The sequence below is a fragment of the Salmo salar genome, chromosome ssa16, assembly GCF_905237065.1.
Source record: "Salmo salar chromosome ssa16, Ssal_v3.1, whole genome shotgun sequence".
In the NCBI taxonomy this organism is placed as follows: Eukaryota; Metazoa; Chordata; class Actinopteri; order Salmoniformes; family Salmonidae; genus Salmo; species Salmo salar.
In genome coordinates this window covers 23440859-23466708 of record NC_059457.1, presented here as the reverse complement: position 1 = coordinate 23466708, position 25850 = coordinate 23440859, and the positions used below count along the sequence as shown (strand labels likewise).

Sequence of the window (25850 nt, the reverse complement as noted above, 5' to 3'; positions counted from 1 at the left end):
TACAAACCTGTTGTTCTGCCCCTGAACAAGGCAGTTCCTAGGCCGTCATTGAAAATAAGAATTTTTCTTAACTGACTTGCCTAGTTAAATAAAGGTCAAATAAAAAAAAAACGAACCTCTCGCACGTTGTCTCTGCAGAGACTCACAAGCCTGATTCCCACTATAGGGCCAATCCAAGCTGGACTAGTTACACATCCACCACTGTTGCTGGAACCATGCTGGAAAGGACACTATGAACATAACCCATCCGAGCCAGCACAGTAGGGTTCTGGATGGCTCTATAGTGCACGGCCGGCCCACTCATTAGGCAGGATTAGGCCTAAGGCGGCAGATTGACGAGAGCGGCCTTTTCTGAGCTAAACTAACCAAGAGGCACCTCCAACAACAACACATAAAAACTCACATAATTCTGCCCAAAAACAATGACAATTTCTTTCAACCAGTGGCATATGGGCTTTTTAGGTGATCGCTGATGACGCCCTGTGAAAAGCAGTGCCCACTTTGTCAAAGGGGCGCAAAATATTTTGTTTGTCCATTCCCAGCGTGCCTCTCCAGGGTTCTGTTGGAGAGATGCATTGCTGCGGTGCTCCACCAACGTTCCGTCAAAATAATAATCTAACATAAATCATGTAGCAGATATAGGACATGGTAGATAGTGTATGTAGCCTTTTCTGTATCCAAAGAATGGAGATAAAATGTATGACAATGTAATGAGACGGACACTTTTTACTTCATGTAGGTTTCTCTAATCAAATAGCCTAAACTAAATGGCACTCAGTCAACAACAAAAAAGTTCGCTGTCATGTTAACAAACAACATATCCTAAAAACAGGACAGGTCAAAGTAAAATGGACAATATGGAATGGACAATCACAACTGTTGTCTAGGAGTTTCACCCCATTGTCATGATCAGTGGTTTCAGGTTTGTACTGGTCAATTTTTGACAAGCTGATCATAGTGAAAAATACCTCTGCATTTCCCGTTGTGTAAACACATTGTTAATAGGCTCACGATAACTCCTGATAAAGTTGGGTAGCTGATATTCAAAGCTTAAATAGCCAAATTGATTAGTCATAGGAATCAGGACTAATAAAGCAAATGCAACAGCCTGTTTTGCAAATGACGATCCTACCACATGGATGGACATTCATAAAATTCCAGTGCGGCTAACATGGTATGCTACACCCCAGTAAGCATGAGCCAACGTCTTTTGGACGTTTTTTTTTTGGTCATGTCCGGACCGGACATATTTTTTGGGTGTTTTACAAATGTTAAACTTACCACAGATGAGCATTTCATAACATTCTATCTCAGGCAAAACTGTAGGTACCTCAAGCACTGGCCGACGCCTTTTGGACATGTCTTTTTGTGGCAGTCCGGACCGGCCTTGATTTACACATCCACAGATATCTGAACCATTCATAGACGTCTATGTTTGGTTCAGATTTGGTGCGGTCCAGACCGGCCTTAATTTCAACGTCCACGGACAGTGATTTTTGGTCCGGTCGACACAACATCTGGACAGCATTGTTTGGTCTCGCCTAGGGCGGCAGAACGGCAAGGACCGGCCCTGCTATTGTCTGAATCCGGTATCACTTCTCTGTAATTATAGTCTCTGATTTTCTTTGTCTCTCACTCTCACTTTTCTCTACTGCTTTCTCATACCTTTTCTGTCAATCTCACACCTTCCCTTCATCTCTTTCATACTGTATCCCTCAACTCCTTTTTTCCTCCTTCTTCTCCAAGAGCTGCTTGGAGGAGCCAGACTCTCTGAGTTGGCCTTGACTGACGCTCACCCTTCAACGTCAAATAGGGGGTGTTTATATTTGTCCTGTTCACTGCATGCACAAGTGGGTAACCTGTACGAGTGTGAAAATGGAAATGTGTTTTTTGCGTATCCCAACTCCCCAGACCCATTATTGATGTTGGCCCTGGAGCAATTAGGGTTAAGTGCCTTGCTCAAGGGCAGATCGACAGAGTTTTCACCTTGTTCTCTCAGTGAATCGAAATAGCAACCTTTCGGTTTCTAATGCTCTAACCATTAGGCTACCTGCTTTATCAGACAGACAATGTTGTGTGCATGTGTGTACGTGCGCTGGTATTTCAATAAAGGGATCTGTGCTACCATATTGCCGTGGCTGGAAGCACACCTAGGCCAGGTTTCCCAAAAGCATCTTAAAGCTTAGTTCATCGTTAGAGCCTTCATAGGAGCATCGTTAAATCTCCGAGCTGTTTCCCAAAACCATCGTTATTAACGTTGCACTTGAAAACGCTCTTAATCTGACGCCTGCCTCAGACCTCTTAGACCAGGTACTATTCCCGCATCCCTTTGTACACAGAAGATCTCCGCTAAACATAGAATCACATGTTTTATCATCTCTCTGTGACCACTTTCAGACTTCGCTAACAAATAAAGTTGCCAGTGTCTTTGCAGTTGATACAAACAAACAACGTATAAAAATATGCTTGAAATGAAAATGGAGATAAATGAATTCAAATATAAATATAGCAGGCATTACTTATGTTCAATAAATTGAGTTCTACTTGTAGACTACTGTCTGTCATTTGTCTCAATATACTTTATGATGTCTGCGCAATGGTGTGCCAAATCTGTGATTTTGTGACTTTTTATTGGGTTTAAGCTTTAGACTAAGCCGCCTCAATATTTGCAGCAGCCATAGGTGGTAATATCTCTCTAATGTTAAGGTAAGATTTGAGAAACCCTGGTTATTTACACACTGAGCTGCTCTCTCTCTCTCTCTCTCTCTCTCTCTCTCTCTCTCTCTCTCTCTCTCTCTCTCTCTCTCTCTCTCTCTCTCTCTCTCTCTCTCTCTCTCTCTCTCTCTCTCGCTCTTTCTCTCTCTCTCACACTTCTGAAGGAAAATCTAGAGTATACTGTTCCACTGTAGTATGACACTGTTCGTGTGAATTTATGCATTCTTGCATCTGTGTGTGTGTTTGTGTACTTGAGTAGATTAGCCATAACAAAGATGTCTCCTTTCCTCCGCGCTCAACGGGCAATATTACACACATCAAACAAAACACATCACTAGCTAAACATCCCTCTGACCGTTCTAGTAATGCATTTCATAGTACACATGCACGCACAGACTGCTCTTCCCACACATATATGTTGCTGACAGTCAGAGCTCAGTCTTTGTATCCTATCACCATAACAACTGCTTCTCAGATAAGCTGAAAAAAGCTGGAGTGAATTTCTCCTCAGTATGGCTAAGGATGGTGAGAGGAGCAGTCGGCAGTCTTTCTCAGTGCCAGTGTGTGTGTCTGTGTGTGTGAGTGAGCGAGGGGGAGCCTGGTAGGGGCGAGAAGGGAGGAGATGGCTGTGAGTGAGGGAGCGAGAGAGAGCTGTCAACTTGTGGAGGAGTTAAAGAGAGGGATTCTGGAAGGAGGAATATATTTGTCGCCTCGCATGGTGAGTTGCACACGCCTTCTACATTATGTTATGTTAATCAGCAACGCTGGCCACGGACAAGGTGTGTGTGTTTGGTGTGTGTGTCTGTGTGCGTGTTTTTTTGTGTAAATATGTGCAAGCGTGTGTATGTCTGTAAAAATAATCCTTTGTTTGTGTCGCGCATGCTTTTACTTTGCTGTACCTTTCACTTTGTGTGCATGCGTGTATGAGTGTGTGTACTGTAGGTTTCAGTGCATGCAGCGCTTATGTAACAAGTGAGACAGAGAAACCTTGAAAGGGTAGAATAGTAATGATATCTCTCTTTTAGCCAGATGGGTTGCAGAAGGGTATATCTGAACACAGCTCTACCTCTCCTTTAGCCGATATGTTTCATACCATCTCTTTATCTCACCATAAAGCTATGTTAGATACTATGTCAATATATTCTTGACTACTTCCAATACTGTGTGTTAATACTGTATTGAATATTTCAGATGCCGTATCGATATTGTATTACCTATTTCCTATTCCTCTGTGATATTAGCTGGAATGAAGTTAAAGGGCTATTGCATGCCAAGACAGCCCAAAATCATTGTGGGTATCTCAGATTGTTCTAGCAATTCTCTCATACAACCTTCATTGGGAGGAAGGATGTTTGATTTGCTTTTTATATTTTAGACCCTTTTCAGACCTATAAGTCTCCTGTAAGATCCTATGATCTGTGAACCATATATGATACAGACAACATATTGGTGTCATTATACTACTTATAGTGTGCTCTCAAATATGGAGTATGTCTTGATTCAGATTTGAATTTTTTTCACTTTCATATATTTAACATAAAAACATTCATTTTTCTTATTGTTGTTTACATATTTTTCTGATTTTTTTTTTCTTCAAACACATCACATTTCCAGAGTGGGCTCTCTTGTACTTTTGAAGATATGATGCATTTGATACATAGAAATTGACATTATAGGTCAGTAACCAATAACAGCCCTTTAGGATTGCACATTCAGCAAATCACCAGCACAGGGAGTTCCTTTTAAATCCATTTTGCCATTCACTGTGTTGGTTGTGCTAAAAAATGTATCATCACTTCAAAATTAGCAGAGAGCCCACTCTGGGAATGTAATGTACTTGTACAGTGTATTGCGCCAATACATTTTTCTTTAAATTAACTAAATCAAAAAGAATACTTTTGAGATATTCATTTTAATATTTTAATGTTGAATACATGAATAGGATATATTTTTGGTCAGAATCTAGACATACTCCATATGTTAGAGCACATTATAAGTAGTATAATGACACCAATATGTTGTCTGTATTATAGTTCACAGAAACTATAGTCGGCATACGGAATCTCTCAAATAACCCAAGGTTTCTAAATCAATAGTATTGATTGAGAATATTTTACAGGTTGGTTGATGAGGCTATTAAGGATGAAGGGTCAGGGTTGGGGTCATTTCCATTTCAATTCAGAAAGTAAACAAAATGCAAACTGAATCACTCAGTGATTGAATTGAAGTGGAATTTATCCCAACCTTTTATTTAGATAAAAGTATTCAATATGCATTGTCCTCACATTGTACTTTATACGGCTGTGGTGTTTTGCTTGCACACTTCCTTGTTTCAGTAGTAGTATGGAACTAGATCAGTAAGGACCAGAAAAGTTCTGGTTGAAATCCCTAGTTTGGTAGTTCTATTGGTCTTTTCAATAAAACGTCATGAAGGTGTAGAGTGCTCGATTTGCCTGCTGGGGGGCAAGGAGACCCATAGCTCCGCTAAAACCATTGACAACTGTGTGCCGTTTTCAAGGTTTTTTTAATTCAATGTTAACTATTTGGTTGTAATACAATCACCTTTTGAAGAGCATAGTCAGACATAGAAATGTCTGATTATTCCATGAAAACAATTGAGCACATTTAGCTCCATCAGAGTTATACAGCAAGCAACTGTATCATAGCAGCTGGAAGATGTTTGGGGGATAGCAGGGAAAAAGTGGTGAACTGTCCTAAAGACGGCTATATCAGTCTGCTAATGAGGGACCAGTAAAGGCCCAGTGCACTACTTTTGTAAAAAAAAAAAAAATTCTACAAAAATATTTTTTTCCCCACGCTACAGACATATAGGTCAGCTAATGCACGACTAGCAAAGGCCCAGTGCACACATTTTGTGAAGAAAAACATATTCAACATATATACAGTATATATACAGTACTGTACTCATTCAAAGGTTTTTATTTATTTGACTATTTTCTACATTGTAGAATAATAGTGAAGACATCAAAACTATGCAATAACACATATGGAATCATGTAGTAAATAAGAAAGTGTTAAACAAATCAAAATATATTTTATCTTTGGGATTCTTCAAAGTAGCCACCCTTTTCCTTGATGACAGCTTTGCACACGCTTGGCATTCTCTCAACCAGCTTCATGAGGTCACCTGGAATGCATTTAGATTAACAGGTGTGCCTTTGTTAAAAGTTCATTTGTGGAATTTCTTTCCTTCTTAACCTCTTGGGGCTAGGTGGGATGCTAGCGTGCCACCCGTGGTGCACTCCATCAACAGCAGGTGCATTTCAAGAGCGGCAAATTTGAATCCAAATAAATGTCAAAATTCAAATTTTTCAAAAATACAACTATTTTACACCATTTGAAAGATAAACATCTCCTTAATCTAACCACGTTTTACGATTTCAAAAAGGTTTTACGGCGAAAGCATAAATTTAGAGTATGTTAGGACAGTACATTTACAAGAGTTGTGTGTAATGTTTTGTCAAGTCAAAGACAGGGTCACCAAAACCATAAAACCAGCTAAAATGATGCACTAACCTTTTACAATCTCCATCAGATGACACTCCTAGGACATTATGTTAGACAATGCATGCATTTTTAGTTCTATCAAGTTCATATTTATATCCAAAAACAGCGTTTTACTATGGCATTGATGTTGAGGAAATCGTTTCCCTCCAATAACCGGCAGTCAAGTCAGCATCACAAATTAAATAATTAAAATTAGAAAACATTGGTAAAATATTATATTGTCATTTAAAGAATTATAGATTTACATCTCTTGAACGCAATCAACTTGCCAGATTTAAAAATAACCTTACTGGGAAATCACACTTTGCAATAATCTGAGCACTGCGCCCAGAAAAATACGCGTTGCGATACAGACTAGACGTCATGTTGGGGAGATCTAAAATCGAAAATACTATGTAAATAATCCATTACCTTTGATTCTCTTCATCAGATGTCACTTCCAGGTATCACAGGTCCATAACGAATGTAGTTTTGTTCAAAAAAGCTCATCATTTATGTCCAAAAATCTCCGTCTCGTTAGCACATGATGTAAGCCAGCCGGACTTCTCGTCATGAACGAGGGGAAAAAATATATTTCCGTTCGTTCAAACATGTCAAACGTTGTATAGCATAAATCATTAGGGCCTTTTTAACCAGAACATGAATAATATTCAAGGTGGACGAATGCATACTCTTTTATAACGTATTGGAACGAGGGTACCCAACATGAACTCGCGCCAGGTGTCTAATGGGACATCATCGTTCCATGGCTCTTGTTCGGTCAGATCTCCCTCCAGAAGACTCAAAACACTTTGTAAAGGCTGGTGACATCTAGTGGAAGCAATAGGAAGTGCCAAAATATTCCTAAACCCCTGTGTTTTTCAATGGGATAGGTTTAAAGTCAATACAACACATCAGGTATCCACTTCCTGTCAGAAAATGTCTCAGGGTTTTGCCTGCCAAATGAGTTCTGTTATACTCACAGACACCATTCAAACAGTTTTGGAAACTTTAGAGTGTTTTCTATCCATATATAATAAGTATATGCATATTCTAGTTACTGGGTAGGATTAGTAACCAGATTAAATCGGGTACATTTTTTTTTATCCAGACGTGCAAATGCTGCCCCCTAGACCCAACAGGTTAATGCGTTTCAGCCAATCAGTTGTGTTGTGACTAGGTAGGGGTGGTATACAGAAGATAGCCCTATTTGGTAAAAGACCAAGTTCTTATGGCAAGAACAGCCCAAATAAACAAAGAGAAATGAAAATCCATCATTACTTTAAGATATGAAGGTCAGTCAATATGGAACATTTCAAGGACTTTGACATTTTCTTCAAGTGCAGTTGTAAGAACCATCAAGCGCTATGATGAAACTGGCTCTCATGAGGACAGCAACAGGAAAGGAAGACCCAGAGTTACCTCTGCTGCAGAGGATAAGTTCATTACAGTTACCAGCCTCAGAAATTGAAGCCAAAATAAATGCTTCGGAGTTCAAGGAAAAGACACATCTCAACATCAACTGTTCAGAGGAGACTGCATGAATCAGGCTTTCATGGTCGAATTTCTGCAAAGAAACCACTACTAAAGGACACCAATGAGATGAAGAGACTTGCTTGGGTGAAGAAACACAAGCAATGGACATTAATCTGGTGGAAATCTGTCCTTTGGTCTGATGAGTCCAACTTTTAGATGTTTGGTTCCAACCGCCGTGTCTTTGTGAGACACAGAGAAGGTGAACGGATGATCTCTGCATGTGTGGTTCCCACCGTGAAGCATGGAGGAGGTGGTGTGATGGTGTGGGGGTGCTTTACTGGTGACTGTGTCTGTGATTTGTTTAGAATTCAAGGCACACTTAACCTCTTGGGGCTAGGTGGGACGCTAGCGTGCCACCCGTGGTGCACTCCATCAACAGCAGGTGCATTTCAAGAGCGGCAAATTTGAATCCAAATAAATGTCAAAATTCAAATTTTTCAAAAATACAACTATGTTACACCATTTGAAAGATAAACATCTCCTTAATCTAACCACGTTTTACGATTTCAAAAAGGTTTTACGGCGAAAGCATAAATTTAGAGTATGTTAGGACAGTACATTTACAAGAGTTGTGTGTAATGTTTTGTCAAGTCAAAGACAGGGTCACCAAAACCATAAAACCAGCTAAAATGATACACTAACCTTTTACAATCTCCATCAGATGACACTCCTAGGACATTATGTTAGACAATGCATGCATTTTTAGTTCTATCAAGTTGATATTTATATCCAAAAACAGCGTTTTACTATGGCATTGATGTTGAGGAAATCGTTTCCCTCCAATAACCGGCAGTCAAGTCAGCGTCACAAATTAAATAATTAAAATTAGAAAACATTGGTAAAATATTATATTGTCATTTAAAGAATTATAGATTTACATCTTTTGAACGCAATCAACTTGCCAGATTTAAAAATAACCTTACTGGGAAATCACACTTTGCAATAATCTGAGCACTGTGCCCAGAAAAATACGCGTTGCGATACAGACTAGACGTCATGTTGGGGAGATCTAAAATCGAAAATACTATGTAAATAATCCATTACCTTTGATTCTCTTCATCAGATGTCACTTCCAGGTATCACAGGTCCATAACGAATGTAGTTTTGTTCAAAAAAGCTCATCATTTATGTCCAAAAATCTCCGTCTCGTTAGCACATGATGTAAGCCAGCCGGACTTCTCGTCATGAACGAGGGGAAAAAATATATTTCCGTTCGTTCAAACATGTCAAAGTTGTATAGCATAAATCATTAGGGCCTTTTTTAACCAGAACATGAATAATATTCAAGGTGGACGAATGCATAGTCTTTTATAACGTATTGGAACGAGGGTACCCAACATGAAGTAGCGCCAGGTGTCTAATGGGACATCACCGTTCCATGGCTCTTGTTCGGTCAGATCTCACTCCAGAAGACTCAAAACACTTTGTAAAGGCTGGTGACATCTAGTGGAAGCAATAGGAAGTGCCAAAATATTCCTAAACCCCTGTGTTTTTCAATGGGATAGGTTTAAAGTCAATACAACACATCAGGTATCCACTTCCTGTCAGAAAATGTCTCAGGGTTTTGCCTGCCAAATGAGTTCTGTTATACTCACAGACACCATTCAAACAGTTTTGGAAACTTTAGAGTGTTTTCTATCCATATATAATAAGTATATGCATATTCTAGTTACTGGGTAGGATTAGTAACCAGATTAAATCGGGTACATTTTTTTTATCCAGACGTGCAAATGCTGCCCCCTAGACCCAACAGGTTAACCAGTATGGCTACCGCAGCATTCTGCAGCAATATGGCATCCCATCTGGTTTGCTCTTAGTTGGACTATCGTTTTTTTTTCCACAAGACAATGACCCAACACTACTCCAGGCTGTGTAATTGCTAAGGAAAGGAATGGAGATGCTGTATCAGATGACCTGGCTTCCACAATCACCCAACCTCAACCCATTTGAGAGGATTTGGGATGAGTTGGACCGCTGATTGAAGGAAAAGCAGCCAACAAGTGCTCAGCATATGTGGGAACTCCTTCAAGACTGTTGGAAAAGCATTCCAAGTGAAGCTGGTTGAGAGAATGCCAAGAGTGTGCAAGCTGTCATCAAGACAAAGGGAGGCTACTTTGAAGAATCTAAAATCTCAAATATATTTTGATTTGTTTAACACTTTTTTTGGTTACTACATTATTTCATAGTGTTGATGTCTTCACTATTATTCCACAATGTAGACAATAGTAAAAATAAAAGAAAAACCCTTGAAAAAGAATAATTACTTTTTACTCCATACATTTTCCCTGACACCCAAAAGTACTCGTTACATTTTGAATGCTTTAGCAGGACAGAAAATTGTCAAATTCACGTTCTTATCAGGAGAACATCCTTGGTCATCCCTACTGCCTCTGATCTGGCAGACTCACTAAACACACATGCTTTGTTTGTAAATTAAGTCTGAGTGTTGGAGTGGGCCCCTGGCTATCCATAAATGTAAAAAAAACGAAGTTGTGCAGTCTGGTTTGCTTAATATAAGGAATTTGAAATGATTCATACTTTTACTTTTACTTTTGATACTTAGGTATATTTTAGCAATTACATTTACTTTTCATACTTAAGTATATTTAAAACTTTATTTTTTTTAAACTTTTACTCAAGTAGTATTTTACTGGGTGACTTTTACTTGAGTCATTTTCTATTAAGGTATCTTTTCTTTTACTCAAGTATGACAATTGGGTACTTCTCCACCACTGGTAAGGGTAAACACCGGCATATATTTTTTTGTCTCTCTTTCATAGCACGTGTGGTCGCCTAGATTTACGAGCCCAAGAACACCAAGGTAACCTGCCTAAATGACTACCAACCCATAGCACTCACGTCTGTAGCCATGAAGTGCTTTGAAAGGCTTGTCATAGCTCAAATCAACACCATTATTCCAGAAACCCAAGACCCACTCCAATTTGCATACCACGCCAACAGATCCACAGATGATGCAATCTCTATCGCACGCCACACTGCACTTTCCCACCTGAACAAAAGGAACACCTATGTGAGAATGCTATTCATTGACTACAGCTCAGCGTTCAACACCATAGTGCCCTCAAACTCATCACTAAGCTAAGGCCCTTGGACTAAACACCTCCCGCTGCAACTGGATCCTGGACTTCCTGACGGGTCGCCCCGAGTTGGTAAGGGTAGGTAACAACACATGTGCTTCGCTGATCCTCCTATACTCCCTGTTCACCCATGACTGCATGGCCAAGCACTTCTCCAACACCATCATTAAGTTTGGCGACGACATAACAGTGGTAGGCCTGATCACCGACAATGATGAGACAGACTATGGGAGGAGTTCAGATACCTGGCAGTGTGGTGCAAGGATAACAACCTCTCCCTCAACATGATCAAGACAAAGGAGATGATTGTGGACTACAGGAAAAGAAGGGCTGATCACGCCCACATTCTAATCAACGGGGTTGTAGTGAAGCAGGTTGAGAGCTTCAAGTTCCTTGGTGTCCACATCACCAACAAAGTATCATGGTCGAAACACACCAAGACAGTCGTGAAGAGGGAACAACAACGCCTACTCCCCCTCAGGAGACTGAAAAGATTTGGCATGGGTCCTCAAATCCTCAAAGATTTCTACAGCTGTGCCTTCAAGAGCATCCTGACTGGTTGCATCAGCTCCTGGTAAGGCAACTGCTGGCCTCCGAACGGAAGGCACTGCATAGGGTAGAGGAAGGCCCTAAAAATTGCCAAAGACTCCAGCCACCCTAGTCATAGACCGTTCTCTCTGCTGCCGCACGGCAAGCAGTACCAGAGCCCCAAGTCTAGGTCCAAAAGCTTCTTAACAGCTTCTACCCCCAAGCCATAAGACTTCTGAACAGCTAATCAAATGTCTACCCGGGCTATTTGCTGCTGCGACTCTCTGTTTATTATCCATGCATAGTCACTTTACCTCTACCTACACTAATGTTCAAAAGTTCGGGGTCACTTAGAAATGTCCTTGTTTTTGACAGAAAAGCACATTTATAACATATATATTTTAACATCAATAACATCAAAATAATCAGAAATACAATGTAGACATTGTTAATGTTGTAAATGACTATTGTAGCTGGAAACAGCTGATTTTAATGGAATATCTACATAGGCGTACAGAGGCCCATTATCAGCAACCATCACTCCTGTGTTCCAATGGCACGTTGTGTTAGCTAATCCAAGTTTATCATTTTAAAAGGCTAAATGATCATTAGAAAACCCACAAATGCTGATGCTCCAGATACTCAACTAGTCTAAAGAAGGTCAGTTTTATTGCGTCTTTATTCAGAACAACGGTTTTCAGCTGTGCTAACATAATTGCGAAAGGGTTTTCTAGTGATCAATTAGCATTTTAAAATGATAAACTTGGATTGGAGATTCAAATTTAACCTTTATTTAACTAGGCAATTCAGTTATTTACAATGACGACCTACCCCGGCCAAATCCTGAAAACGCTGGGCCAAATACAGGCATGCCAAGCTTGTAGCAGAGGTGGGACCAAGTCATTGTTTTACAAGTCACAAGTAAATCTCAAGTCTTAGTAGTCAAGTCCCAAGTCAAGACAGGCAAGTCCGAGTCAAGTCTCAAGTCAAGACCGTCAAGTATCAAGTCAAGTCTCAAGTCCTAAACTTTGAGTTTCGAGTCCTAAACAAGTCATAATGTGCTCTTCACCAAATGTAATACCATTTCATATTTTTAACAAGAGTATTAGTATATTACATTTACGCAAATCGTGGATGCTTTTAAAAATATCTATGTATCTATTACTTTCCAAATAAATGTTATATTTCCATGGAAATACATGGGTAACCATGAGAAAGACACCCCCCCCCCCAATAGTGATCGACTATCGAGGATCGCTATGGGGCGCAATTGGGCAATGTAGGCTTGTACACAATCGCCCAACCTTAACACACACACACACACACACACACACACACACACACACACACACACACACACACACTGTGTGGTTACAGTAGGCTAACGTATGTCAGTGATTTTAGGAACAGCAGTAACATCAGACAGGGTTTAGACTACCAACTGCCTAGCCAGTTGTAGCTCATTCTTGGGTGCAATGATCACGTTCCCGCACTGACTGACTGTGTGGAGGCTCATTGATTTAATGTTACATTAGCCTACATGATACACTATTAAAGTAATCAAATATATAGCTGTCGGCTATATTAGCCACGACTTACCGTTCTTTGTGCAGCTTCAAATGTCAAACAAAGTTGGAAATTGTTGCACCTCCGTCTGTAATTTTCTTTCCGCATTTTGTTTTGTTGATACAGCGTCGTCTTTATATCCAAAAATATTATTTTGGGGTATCATCTTTCCAAGGGCTCCATCTGAGTTCACCCGCCGACGTTCCTCTACACTGCCACGCACAACTTTTTGTCAGCTGGCACAATTTGATTGGCTGCTGTCCTATTCAAACTGTAATCTGTTAAATGAAGAGTTGATGCGCTGCACACTTTTTTTAATAGCATCATTTTTAATATTTGGGCTTGGGGAGGGTATTAAGTCAGGTCGAGTCATAAAGCTCAAGTCCAAGTCAAGTCACGAGTCATTGGTGTTAAAGTCAAAGTCGAGTTGCAAGTCATCATATTTGTGACTCGAGTCTGACTTGAGTCCAAGTCATGTGACTTGAGTCCACACCTCTGGCTTGTAGTGTCATACCCAAGAAGACTCGAGGCTGTAATCGCTGCAAAAAGATGATTTATTAGATTGACAAGTTAGCAGAGTGACAGCTCTAACAATGGATGTACATTTTCTGGATGGTTGAAGGTAGGAGAGATCAGGTGGGACTATTTTTGCCAATGAGAGGGCAGATATACGTGAACAACAGGCACAACTAAGTAATTTTTCTCAAGTTGCCGGAATGCTACGCATCCACTTATATCAGTGCCTTTGAAACTTCTATTCGATCAAATAAGCCTCACATAATTCGACACGCTCTCATAGAACTCCATACAAAAAAGGCCTTATCTCACCTGGACAAATTTTGGGCGGAGTGAATCGTATCACTTCTCCTTTTCCTCTCTGACATGACATTCACAGTTTGAGCTACTCCAGGAAGTGACATTGCAGGCTAACTGGGGTTCTGCAGGGTGCTATTAGCAACTAAATTATCCTTGTAACTTATTCTGTGTGCGATTTGAAAATAATTGGTTCAAGGACATACTGTATATCTGGTATAATAGAAGCAATTATTGGTACCATAATTGTCTTAGATTTTTTGGTTGTTGATTTACACGAAGATTGACCACAAATCTGTTGTTCTGCCCCTGAACAAGGCAGTTAACCTACTGTTCCTAGGCCGTCATTGAAAATAAGAATTTGTTCTTAACTTACTTGCCTAGTTAAATAGAGGTAAAAAAAAATATATATATATATATATATATATATATATATATTTTAAAAAGATTGCCATTTTTCCATTCCACGACAATGGGGGATTCTGTTTTCTGCTAACAATGCCTGCAGTACCTCGGTGGAACTTCTGTGGCTTCAATGAGAAGGGGCAGTATATCTCCACTCGCCAGCATCTCCACTGAGATCTCTCTCTTCCCTCTCTATTCCTCCTTTTACAGCTCTTGAAGGTTTAACCTAGAACAATGTGAGTCTCAGGAATAACAATATAGTTTGGTCACATGTCGAGCAATTTTTTAAAACTAATATAGGCATGTTTGAGGAGAGATGTAGGTGACCTTGCTCTGGCTTGCTGAATATAAATTAGGCTACAGCATTGGCAGTGAGCTGGCGGGGAAGTTTGAATGGCAAGAGCGTGGTGTGATCACATTGGCAAGTGGTGATGAATTGAAAGGCTACATTACTGCACTGAGGCATTGCAAACATACAAAACAGGTAGAGAGAAACAGATTCATTCATTCTAGCAACGCACGTGTCAGTGCGCGGCCAGTCAGTGGCAGAACACGTGTCCCAGAGAACACTTTCTATTGGTCAACAGCCTATTCAGGCATGCAAAAACCCCACATAAATCAAACTTGTTCCGAATAAATATTTGATGGATTGCAGCAGGATGATATTTCGCAGTTGGTGTGAAAGTCATACGTTGCAAAACTCGTCCTACCGGCTGTATTTCTGCTTAAACGGTGAACACCTCAGATACACATGAAAACATGAAATGACCCTAGGAATCGATAGAACATCACCCAGAGATGCACAAAAATGACATAACATTCAAAATGGGTGAATCTTTCCTTTAAAAGCGAAGAAAAAAATACATGACCAAATCAGTCAATAACAGACATGAATGTACGTGCGTGTGTATGCATGGTGTTATTTTATGAATGAGCTGTCCAGCCTTGTACAGCAGATGCAGATGTGTATGTATCCTTATTCTCTCTAAACAGCTTAGTGAGATAGTCATCTGTATTGGATGACACGCTTCACTGCAACAAGGACACAGAATAAGGATATCCCAAATTCCCTCTTTGGTGTGGAATTGTAGCACACAACTGAATATTGAGAGTAAAGACCTCAACTCCTCTTCTCTCAATAACCAATGGCTGTACACACACCCAATCTACATTACAGATGTTTTCCATTTTGTGCAGTATGTTAAAGGCCCAGTGCACTCAAAAACTGGATCTTTCTGTGTTTTATATTTCCACACTATGAGGCTGGAATAGTACTGTGAAATTTGGAAAATTATGATAATGCCTTTTAGTGCAAGAACTGTTTGAAAAGACCACCTGCAATTTCAGACAGTTTTGGTGGAATAGAGTTTTGGCCTACCTGGTGACATATCTGGAAATAACAGCAAATGTTCTGTTTTCCCCTTCCCCACTCATACCACTCCCAGACAGGCCTAGAACAATTATTGCTTGAGAAATTGTTCTTTGCTAAGAAGCTATCTTTGTTTCTTTTTTTACCATAAAAACAGCTGTATTGGACCTTTAGATTTCAGTTAATCTACTGAATTTATTGAATTGAAATGGACTTGACCCCAAACCTGAGTGCTGTCTTTATAGTGTCCTTTACTCAAAACAATCCAGTAAGAATCAGCTGCTTAGTGGTTGAAAACTGTTGGATAGAAACAATCCTTTACTAACAATGCACAGTATATGTAGGAACTAGTTGGTTACAGGAAATGGCCTGGGGAAAATGGTCTGATCCTGTAAAGAGAAGTGCTCTGTACGATATGCTGTTTTGGGTGGAAGGAGTGTTTTTTTGTAGCTGTGTTGGAAGTACAGTAGAGATGCAATATTGCTTTCTACCCAAAGGTGCCTAATGCACTACTGTATCCACCTAAATCTTCCACTTGGACACACACACACACGGCAGTGTGCTTCAGCTTTCATCTCTCACCTCCATTATTAAACATCTCTATCCACATGAGTGTTACATCACCCAATCACAGAGTTCTCTCTCCCTACATTTTTTCTCTTTATCTCCATAACTGTCTTTTGCTTGCTCTCTCTCTCACTGCCTCTCTTTTTTCTCTCCCCTCCTTCCCTGATGCATCCTGGCCTATCCACTCTATTTCTCTTCCTCTCTAACTATCGATCTTGCCTCCTGGCCCCTCTCTCTCTTTATCTCTCTCTATCACTCTCTCTCTCAAACTCTCCACCTCTGCCACTTCCTCAATATTTCATTGAATTTGATTTGCATGAAATATAATTAAATATGTTTTTGATACTAGTTGAATGACATGGACTGTCTCTCTGTCTGTCTCCAGGCGAACCTGAAGAAGTTTATGGAGTATGTTCAGCAGAGGAACATTGAGAAGGTGTCCAAATTCCTGGAGAAAGGTCTGGACCCCAACTTCCACGACCCTGAATCGGGAGGTGAGGAGCCTGTTGCATCTCCTTTATAACCGTTGTGTATATTTCACACTAAGTATCTGCCATGCGCCATTTCTGAAAAGAATACACACGTAATTTTTTTATAAATTTACATTTGGTGCACGCCATACATACGCAGGTTTCCCGTTATAAACCTGTCATAAACCTGTGCGCACGTGAACGAGCATTATAACTCTGCCTGGAAAACGCCCTCCATTAACCTTTTATGCTGACAATAACACTTTATAATTTGGAACTATTGGAATTAGATCAGTTTCTGAAAGAAAGAGCAATGGAAAATTTGATCACATTTTTTGTAAAGGTGTGCTCTTCAACCGATCGCTGCCCGCACCTGCCCGCCCGTCCAGCATCACTACTCTGGACGGTTCTGACTTAGAATATGTGAACAACTGCAAAGACCTAGGTGTCTGGTTAGACTGTAAACTCTCCTTCCAGACCCATATTAAGCTTCTCCAATCCAAAATTAAATCTAGAATCGGCTTCCTATTTCGCAACGAAGCATCCTTCACTCATGCTGCCAAACATACCCTCGTAAAACTGACTATCCTAACGATCCTTGACTTCGGTGATGTCATTTACAAAATAGCCTCCAACACTCTACTCAACAAATTGGATGCAGTCTATCACAGTGTCATCCGTTTTGTCACCAAAGCCCCATATACTACCCACCATTGCGACCTGTACGCTCTCATTGGCTGGCCCTCGCTTCATACTCGTCACCAAACCCACTGGCTCCAGGTCATCTACAAGTCTCTGCTAGGTAAAGCCCCGGCTTATCTCAGTTCCCTGGTCACCATAGCATCACCCACCTGCAGCACGCGCTCCAGCAGCTATATTTCACTGGTCACCCCCAAAGCCAATTCCTCTTTGGCCGTCTTTCCTTCCAGTTCTCTGCTGCCAATGACTGGAACGAACTGCAAAAATCACTGAAGCTGGAGTCTTATATCTCCCTCTCTAACTTCAAGCACCAGCTGTCAGAGCAGCTCATAGATCATTGCACCTGTACATAGCCCATCCAACTACCTCATCCCCATACTGTATTTATTTATTTATTTTACTCTACTTGCACATTCATCTTCTGCACATCTATCACTCCAGTGTTTAATCGCTATATTGTAATTAGGTCCCATGTGGCTCACTTGGTAGAGCATGGTGTTTGCAACGCCAGGGTTGTGGGTTCGATTCACACGGGGGACCAGTATGGAAGAAAATGTATCTTACCTCATTTGCACACACTGTATATATACTTTTTTTCTGCTGTATTATTGACTGTATGTTTGTTTATTCCATGTGTAACTCTGTGTTGTTGTATGTGTCGAACTGCTTTGCTTTATCTTAGCCAGGTCGCAGTTGTAAATGAGAACTTGCTGTCAACTAGCCTACCTGGTTAAATAAAGGTGAAATAAAATAAAAAATAAAATAAAAATAATAAGTAAAATTTTATATTTTGCAGTGACTTTTTCAAACTAAACATGCATGTTGCCTATAGCAGTTCTGCAAGATGTATTGTAGCCTATATTCAAAACAATATAAAAGTAGGCTAAATGCTACAGCCCACACTTCTATGCAAAGACAAATTGTCGCTCAATATTTTGTTTATCAAAATACATTACCATTCAGAAGTTTGGGGTCACTTTGAAATGTCCTTGTTTTTGAAAGAAAAGCAAACATTTTGTCCATTAAAATAACATCAAATTGATCAGAAATACAGTGTAGACATTGTTAATGGTGTAAATGACTATTGTAGCTGGAAACGGCTGATTATTTATGAAATATCTACATAGGCATACAGACGCCCATTATCAGCAACCATCACTCCTGTGTTCCAATGGCACGTTATATTAGCTAATCCAAGTTTATCATTTTTAAAGGTTAATTGATCATTAGAAAACCCTTTTGCAATTATGTTAGCACAGATGGAAACTGTTGTCCTGATTAAAGAAACAATAAAGATGGACTTCTTTAGACTAGTTGAGTATCTGGAGCATTTGTGGGTTCGATTACAGGCTCATAATAGCCAGAAACAAAGAACTTTCTTCTGAAACTCATCAGTCTATTCTTGATCTGAGAAATTAAGGCTATTCCATGCGAGAAATTGCCAAGAAACTGAAGATATTGTACAAAGCTGTGTCCTACTCCCCTCACAGAATAGCGCAAACTGGCTCTAACTAGAATAGAAAGAGGAGTGGGAGGCCCCGGTGCATAACTGAGCAAGAGCACAAGTACATTAGAGTGTCTAGTTTGAGAAACAGACACCTCACAAGTCCTCAACTGGCAGCTTCATTAAATAGTACCTGCAAAACACCAGTCTCAAAGTCAACAGTGAAGAGGTGACTCTGGTATGCTGGCCTTCTAAATCAAATCAAATCAAATTTTATTGGTCACATACACATGGTTAGCAGATGTTAATGCGAGTGTAGCGAAATGCTTGTGCTTCTAGTTCTGACCATGCAGTAATATCTAACAAGTATTCTAACAATTTCACAACTACCTTATACACACAAGTGTAAAGGAATGAATAAGAATATGAACACATAAATATATGGATGAGCGATGGCCGAACGGCAAAGGCAGAATGCAGTAGGTGGTATAGAGTACAGTATATACATATGAGATGAGTAATGTAGGGTATGTAAACATTATATAAAGTGGCAATGTTTAACAGTCTGATGGCCTTGAGATAGAAGCTGTTTTTCAGTCTCTCGGTCCCAGCTTTGATGCATCTGTACTGACTTTGCCTTCCTGGATGATAACGGGGTGAACAGGCAGTGGCTCGGGTGGTTGTTGTCCTTGATGATCTTTTTGACCTTCCTGTTACATCGGGTGGTGTAGGTGTCTTGGAGGGCAGGTAGTTTGCCCCCGGTGATGCGTTGTGCAGACCTCACTACCCTCTGGAGAGCCTTGCGGTTGTGGGCGGAGCAGTTGTCGTACCAGGCAGTGATATAGTCTGACAGGATGCTCTCGATTGTGCATCTGTAAAAGTTTGTGAGTGTTTTTGGTGACAAGCCAAATTTCTTCAGCCTCCTGAGGTTGAAGAGGCACTGTTGCGCCTTTTTCACCACGCTGACTCTGTGGATGGACCATTTCAGTTTGTCCGTGATGTGTACACCGAGGAACTTAAAACGTTCCACCTTCTCCACTACTGTCCCGTCGATGTGGATGGGGGGGTGCTCCCTCTGCTGTTTCCTGAAGTCCACGATCATCTCCTTTGTTTTGTTGACGTTGAGTGTGAAGTTGTTTTCCTGACACCACACTCCGATGGCCTTCACCTCCTCCCTGTAGGCCGTCTCGTCGTTGGTAATCAAGCCTACCACTGTAGTGTCGTCTGCAAACTTGATGATTGAGTTGGAGGCGTGCATGGCCACGCAGTCATGGGTGAACAGGGAGTACAGGAGAGGGCTGAGAATGCACCATTGTGGGGCCCCAGTGTTGAGGATTTACATTTTTTTTAAATATTTTTTGTCATTATGCAGACACTCTTATCCAGAGCAACTTACAGTAGTGAATGCATACATTCTTTTTTTATTTTTATTTTTTAATTTTTTCATACTGGCCCCCCGTGGGAATCAAACCCACAACTCTGGTGTTGCAAACACCATGCTCTACCAACTGAGCCACAGGGAAGGATCAGCGGGTTGGAGATGTTGTTTCCTATTCTCACCAGCTGGGGGCGGCCAGTCAGAAAGTCCAGGACCCAGTTGCACAGGGCGGGGTCGAGACCAAGGGTCTCGAGCTTAATGATGAGTTTGGAGGGCACTATGGTGTTAAATGCTGAGCTGTAGTCGATGAACAGCATTCTTACATAGGTATTCCTTTTGTCCAGATGGGTTAGGGCAGTGAGCAGTGTGATTGCGATTGAGTCGTCTGTGGACCTATTGGGGTGGTAAGCAAATTGGAGTGGGTCTAGGGTGTCAGGTAGGGTGGAGGTGATATGATCCTTGACTAGTCTCTCAAAGCACTTCATGATGACGGAAGTGAGTGCTACGGGGCGATAATCATTTAGCTCAGTTACCTTAGCTTTCTTGGGAACAGGAATAATGGTGGCCATCTTGAAGCATGTAGGGACAGCAGACTGGGATAAGGATTGATTGAATATGTCTGTAAACACACCAGCCAGCTGGTCTGCGCATGCTCTGAGGACGCGGCTAGGGATGCCATCTGGGCCGGCAGCCTTGCGAGGGGTAACACGTTTAAATGTTTTACTCACATTGGCTGCAGTGAAGAAGAGTCCGCAGATTTTGTTAGCGGACCGTGTCTGTGGCGCTGTATTGTCCTCAAAGCGAGCGAAGAAGTTGTTTAGGCAGGGTTGCAAAGAAAAAGACATATCTCAGACTGGCCAATAAAAAGAAAAGATTAAGATGAGCGAAAGAACACAGACACTGGACAGAGAAAGATTGGAAAAAAGTGTTACGGACAAACAAATCTAAGTTTGAGGTGTTCGGATCACAAAGAAGAACATTCGTGAGACGCAGAAAAATGAGACGGAGGAAAATGAAAAGATGCTGGAGGAGTGCATGACGCCATCTGTCAAGCATGGTGGAGGCAATGTGATGGTCTGGGGGTGCTTTGGTGGTGGTAAAGTGGGAGATTGGTCAGGGTACAAGGGATCTTGAAGAAGGAAGGCTATCACTCCATTTTGCAACGCCATGCCATACGCTGTGGACGGTGCTTAATTGGAGCAGGCAGCTGGTATTCTGTCTATAATGGAGTGGCCAGCACAGTCACCGGATCTCAACCCTATTGAGCTTTTGTGTGAGAAGCTTGACCGTATGGTACGTAAGAAGTGCCCATCAAGCCAATCCAACTTGTGGCAGGTGCTTCAGGAAGCATGGGGTGAAATCTCTTCAGATTACCTCAACAAAGTAACAACTAGAATGCCAAAGGTCTGCAAAGCTGTAATTGCTGCAAATGGAGGATTCTTTGACAAAAGCAAAGTTTGAAGGACACAATTATTTCAATTAAAAATCATTATTTATAACCTTTTCAACATCTTGACTATATTTCCTATTAATTTTGAAACTCATTTCATGTATGTTTTCATGGAAAACAAGGACATTTCTAAGTGGCCCCAAACTTTTGAATGGTAGTATATTTTTGTGTTTTATGTGCTGCTGGTATAGGCTCCTAGATTAGGCTAAATATGCTTTGATGTTGCGCTCCTAGCATATTGCAAAGCAATATTGTAGCCTGCCCATATTGTCAAATATTTTACATAAACTACCGGCCTATTGACTGTGTTGGCAGAAAGTTTTAATCTTTTGTAGTAATTTATTCTGTATTTGGTAAATGAATGTGACAGTTTTTGAAAGAGCAGAATGTTTGAATTCAGCAATGTTCTGGATCAACTTTTCCCCCAACCTAAATATGCTGGACTACGTAAAAATTGAAATTACAGTAGGCTACATACAGTAGTAGCATACATACTAAAAGTAAAAGATCAACTGATGTTCATGTTAAATTCTACTGTAGACTAAAAACCGAGCTGCCCATGGGATCGCATACAGCAAAACTTGAAATACATAGCCTATCTATTTACTTTGCTATTATAGTTCCAATTAAATGAGAGATGCACATGGTAATTTGTTGTATGGCTACTTCAGGAATATGAACCCATCATGGCCAAAAAATATGAGGAATTTATTCTGCAATGGTTATGAAAATAAATTGGAAATAAAATACTATGTGTAATTATTAATTATTATAGCCGATTTACGCTCTTCTCTGCATCTTGTTATTATGTTTTTATGAATAAGCTTTTCATCATATCCACCTTTTGATCAAAAACATACTTGCCTGCTTGTAATACAACACTCACTAGAAAATGTGCATACGCACGGTCTAAAGTTTGGGAGAGGGAAGGAAATTCTCATGGCAATTTCAGTTTTTATAAATGACACATTTTGCGGGAACACTGACGCATGCATGTTTTGGGGTATATTTTGTAAGTACACAACATTTAAAAATGAGGCCCCGGATATTATGGAATCAATCATACAGGCAGGCAGGCAGGCAGGCAGGCTGACACAGAAACATACAAACAGATACACAGATAGAAGTAAACACTTAGACGGACAGATAGAGGTAGATAACAAGCTCGGCTGTGATTATTCTGGTTGGCTGCCTGCTGAGCGATTTCCGTCTAGCCCTTTCTGCTCCATACCAATGCATGCTGGGTAAAGCTGGATTATTTCATGCTAATCTCCTCATCTTTATGCAAATGTTTGTGCAGCCATTTGTTGAGAGCCTCCAGTGAGGTGTGAGAGAGAGAGAGAGAGAGAGAGAGAGAGAGAGAGAGAGAGAGAGAGAGAGAGAGAGAGAGAGAGAGATTTCATTGAATGAACTACAGGACAAAATAAAAACCCTCCAACCGATAAAGGCCAGTGGTATTGATGGTTTCCTCAATGACATGATGAAATATACAGACAACAAATTCCAGTTGTCTATACTAAAACTCTTTAACATCATCCTTAGCTCTGGCATCTTCCCCAATATTTAGAACCAAGGACTGATCACCGCAATCCATAAAAGTGAAGACAAATTTGACCCCATTAACAGTAGACTCGTACATTTCCTCAGTGAAAACAATGTACTGAGCAACTGTCGAAATGTTTTTTTTTACCAAATTATTGTACGACCACGTATTCACCCTGCACACTCTAATTGACAAATAAACAAACCAAAACAAAGGCAAAGTCTTCTCATGCTTTGTTGATTTCAAAAAAGCCTTTGACTCAATTTGGCATGAGTGTCTGCTAAACAAATTGATGGATAGTGGTGTTGTGGAAAAACATACGACATTATAAAATCCACGTCCACAAACAAGTGTGCAGTTAAAATAGGCAAAAAACACACACATTTCTTCCCACGGGGCCGTGGGGTGAGACAGGGATGCAGCTTAAGCCCCACCCTTTTCAACATATATATCAACGAATTGGCGAGGGCACTAGAACAGTCGGCAGCACCTGGCCTCACCATACTAGAATGTGAAGTCAAATGTCTACTGTTTGCTGATGATCTGGTGCTTCTGTCACCAACCAAGGAGGGCCAACAGCAGCACCTAGATCTTCAGCACAGATTCCACCAGACCTGGGCCCTGACAGTAAATCTCAGTAAGACCAAAAGTCCCACAGGTAACTTCCACAAAGCTGTGAACGATCTGAGAGACAAGGCAAGAAGGGCATTCTATGCCATCAAAAGGAACATAAAATTTGACATCCCAATTAGGATCTGGCTAAAAATACTTGAATCAGTTGAAGAACTCATCGCCCTTTATGGTTGTGAGGTCTGGGGTCTGCTCACCAAGCAAGAACTCACAACATGGGACAAACACCAAAAATCCCAAAATATCCCCCGTGTACAAAGTAAAACACCAAATAATGCATGCAGAGCAGAATTAGGCTGATACGAATGATCAAAATCCAGAAAAGAACCGTTAAATTCTACAACCACCTAAAAGGAAGCGATTCCCAAACCTTCTATAACAAAGCCATCACCTACAAAGAGATGAACCTGGAGAAGAGTACACTAAGCAAGCTGGTCCTGGGGCTCTATTCACAAACACAAACAGACCCCACAGAGCCCCAGGACAGCAACACAATTAGACCCAACCAAGTCATGAGAAAACAAAAAGATAATTACTTGACACATTGGAAAGAATTAACAAAAAGACTGAGCAAACTAGAATGCTATTTGGTCCTAAACAGAGAGTAAACAGTGGCAGAATACCTGACCACTGTGACTGACCCAAAATTTAAGGAAAGCTTTGACTATGTACAGAGCATAGCCTTGCTATTGAGAAAGGCCGCCGTAGGCAGACCTGGCTCTCAAGAGAAGACCCGGCTATATGCACACTGCCCACAAAATGAGGTGGAAACTGAGCTGCACATCCTAACCTCCTGCCAAATGTATGACCATATTAGAGACATATATTTCCCTCAGATTACACAGATCCACAAAGAATTTGAAAACAAACCAGATTTTGATAAACTCTCTTATCTACTGGGTGAAATACCACAGCGTGCCATCACAGCAGCAAGATCTGTGACCTGTTGCCACAAGAAAAGGGCTACCAGTGAAGAACAAACACAATTGTAAATACAACCTATATTTATGTTTATTTATTTTCCCTTTTATACTTTAACCATTTGCACATCATTACAACACTGTATATATGCATAATCAACATTTGTAATGTCTTTATTCTTTTGGAACTTCTGTGACTGTAATGTTTACTGTTCATTTTTAATATTTATTTCACTTTTGTATACTATCTACTTCACTTGCTTTGGCAATGATAACATATGTTTCCCATGCCAATAAAGCCCCTTGAATTGAACTGAGAGAGAAGAGAGAGAGAGAGAGAGAGAGAGAGAGAGAGAGAGAGAGAGAGAGAGAGAGAGAGCAAACCAATGGAAAATCAATTACAAGATCATTTAGTTAATTTTGTTTGAAATGTTAGTTTCGTTGTCTGTGTGTGCACGTGTTTGTGAATATACTAAACCAGAGTTTCCCAAACTTGGTCCTCAGGTCCCCAAGGGGTGCACGTTTTGGTTTTTGCCCTAACAATAATCTGATGATTAGCAGACTTTTTTGATTCAGCTGTGTAGTGTTAGGGCAAAAATAAAAACATGCACCCCTTGGGGTCCTGAGGACCGAGTTTGGGAAACCCTGTACTGAACCCACAGTTCATCCCATGCACTGTCTTTGATGAAGAGAAAACTAAATGTACAAAAATATTATGACATGAATTGCTTCTTTGTGTTTAGTTGCATCATCATCAAATCAAACACACACACACACACGCACACACACATGCACACGCACACGCACACACACACACACACAGACTGTTTGCTAACTCGGACACTCTTATCTGTCACTGTCTGGTTTTGATAAATACCAACTCCATCATGTTTTTCACACAAAGTAATTTCACTGACGAGGCCGTCACAGGCACGATATTTGTCTTCTTAAATGAATCACTTGAAAAGCATGAGAGTGGATTCATCTGGAAAAGGAAATCGTTTTTTCCCTCTTCCTTTATCACTCTAATCAGAGTCATTTTAAAGGGGAAGGCCTTCTTAATCAAATGTTTTGATTTATTTGTATACAACTAATTGATTTCTCAAGCACAGAATAGGGATTCTATAGTCATTGTCATTCTTTATTTTTGCTATATTACAAGTTAACCCCTTGCGGTCAATGTCCGCACCCCCGCTAAAATCGATTAAACTT

The 25850-nt window shown here is 40.5% G+C and overlaps 1 protein-coding gene across 1 annotated transcript in view; it reads left to right on the top strand.

The window, feature by feature from the left end:
- Positions 1 to 25850, top strand: part of LOC106573509 (SH3 and multiple ankyrin repeat domains protein 3) — a 238792-nt gene that overhangs the window by 129456 nt on the left and 83486 nt on the right. The window contains 1 exon segment of the mRNA XM_045697184.1: positions 16490 to 16598. Within this exon segment, the coding sequence (XP_045553140.1) occupies positions 16490 to 16598 (109 nt within the window).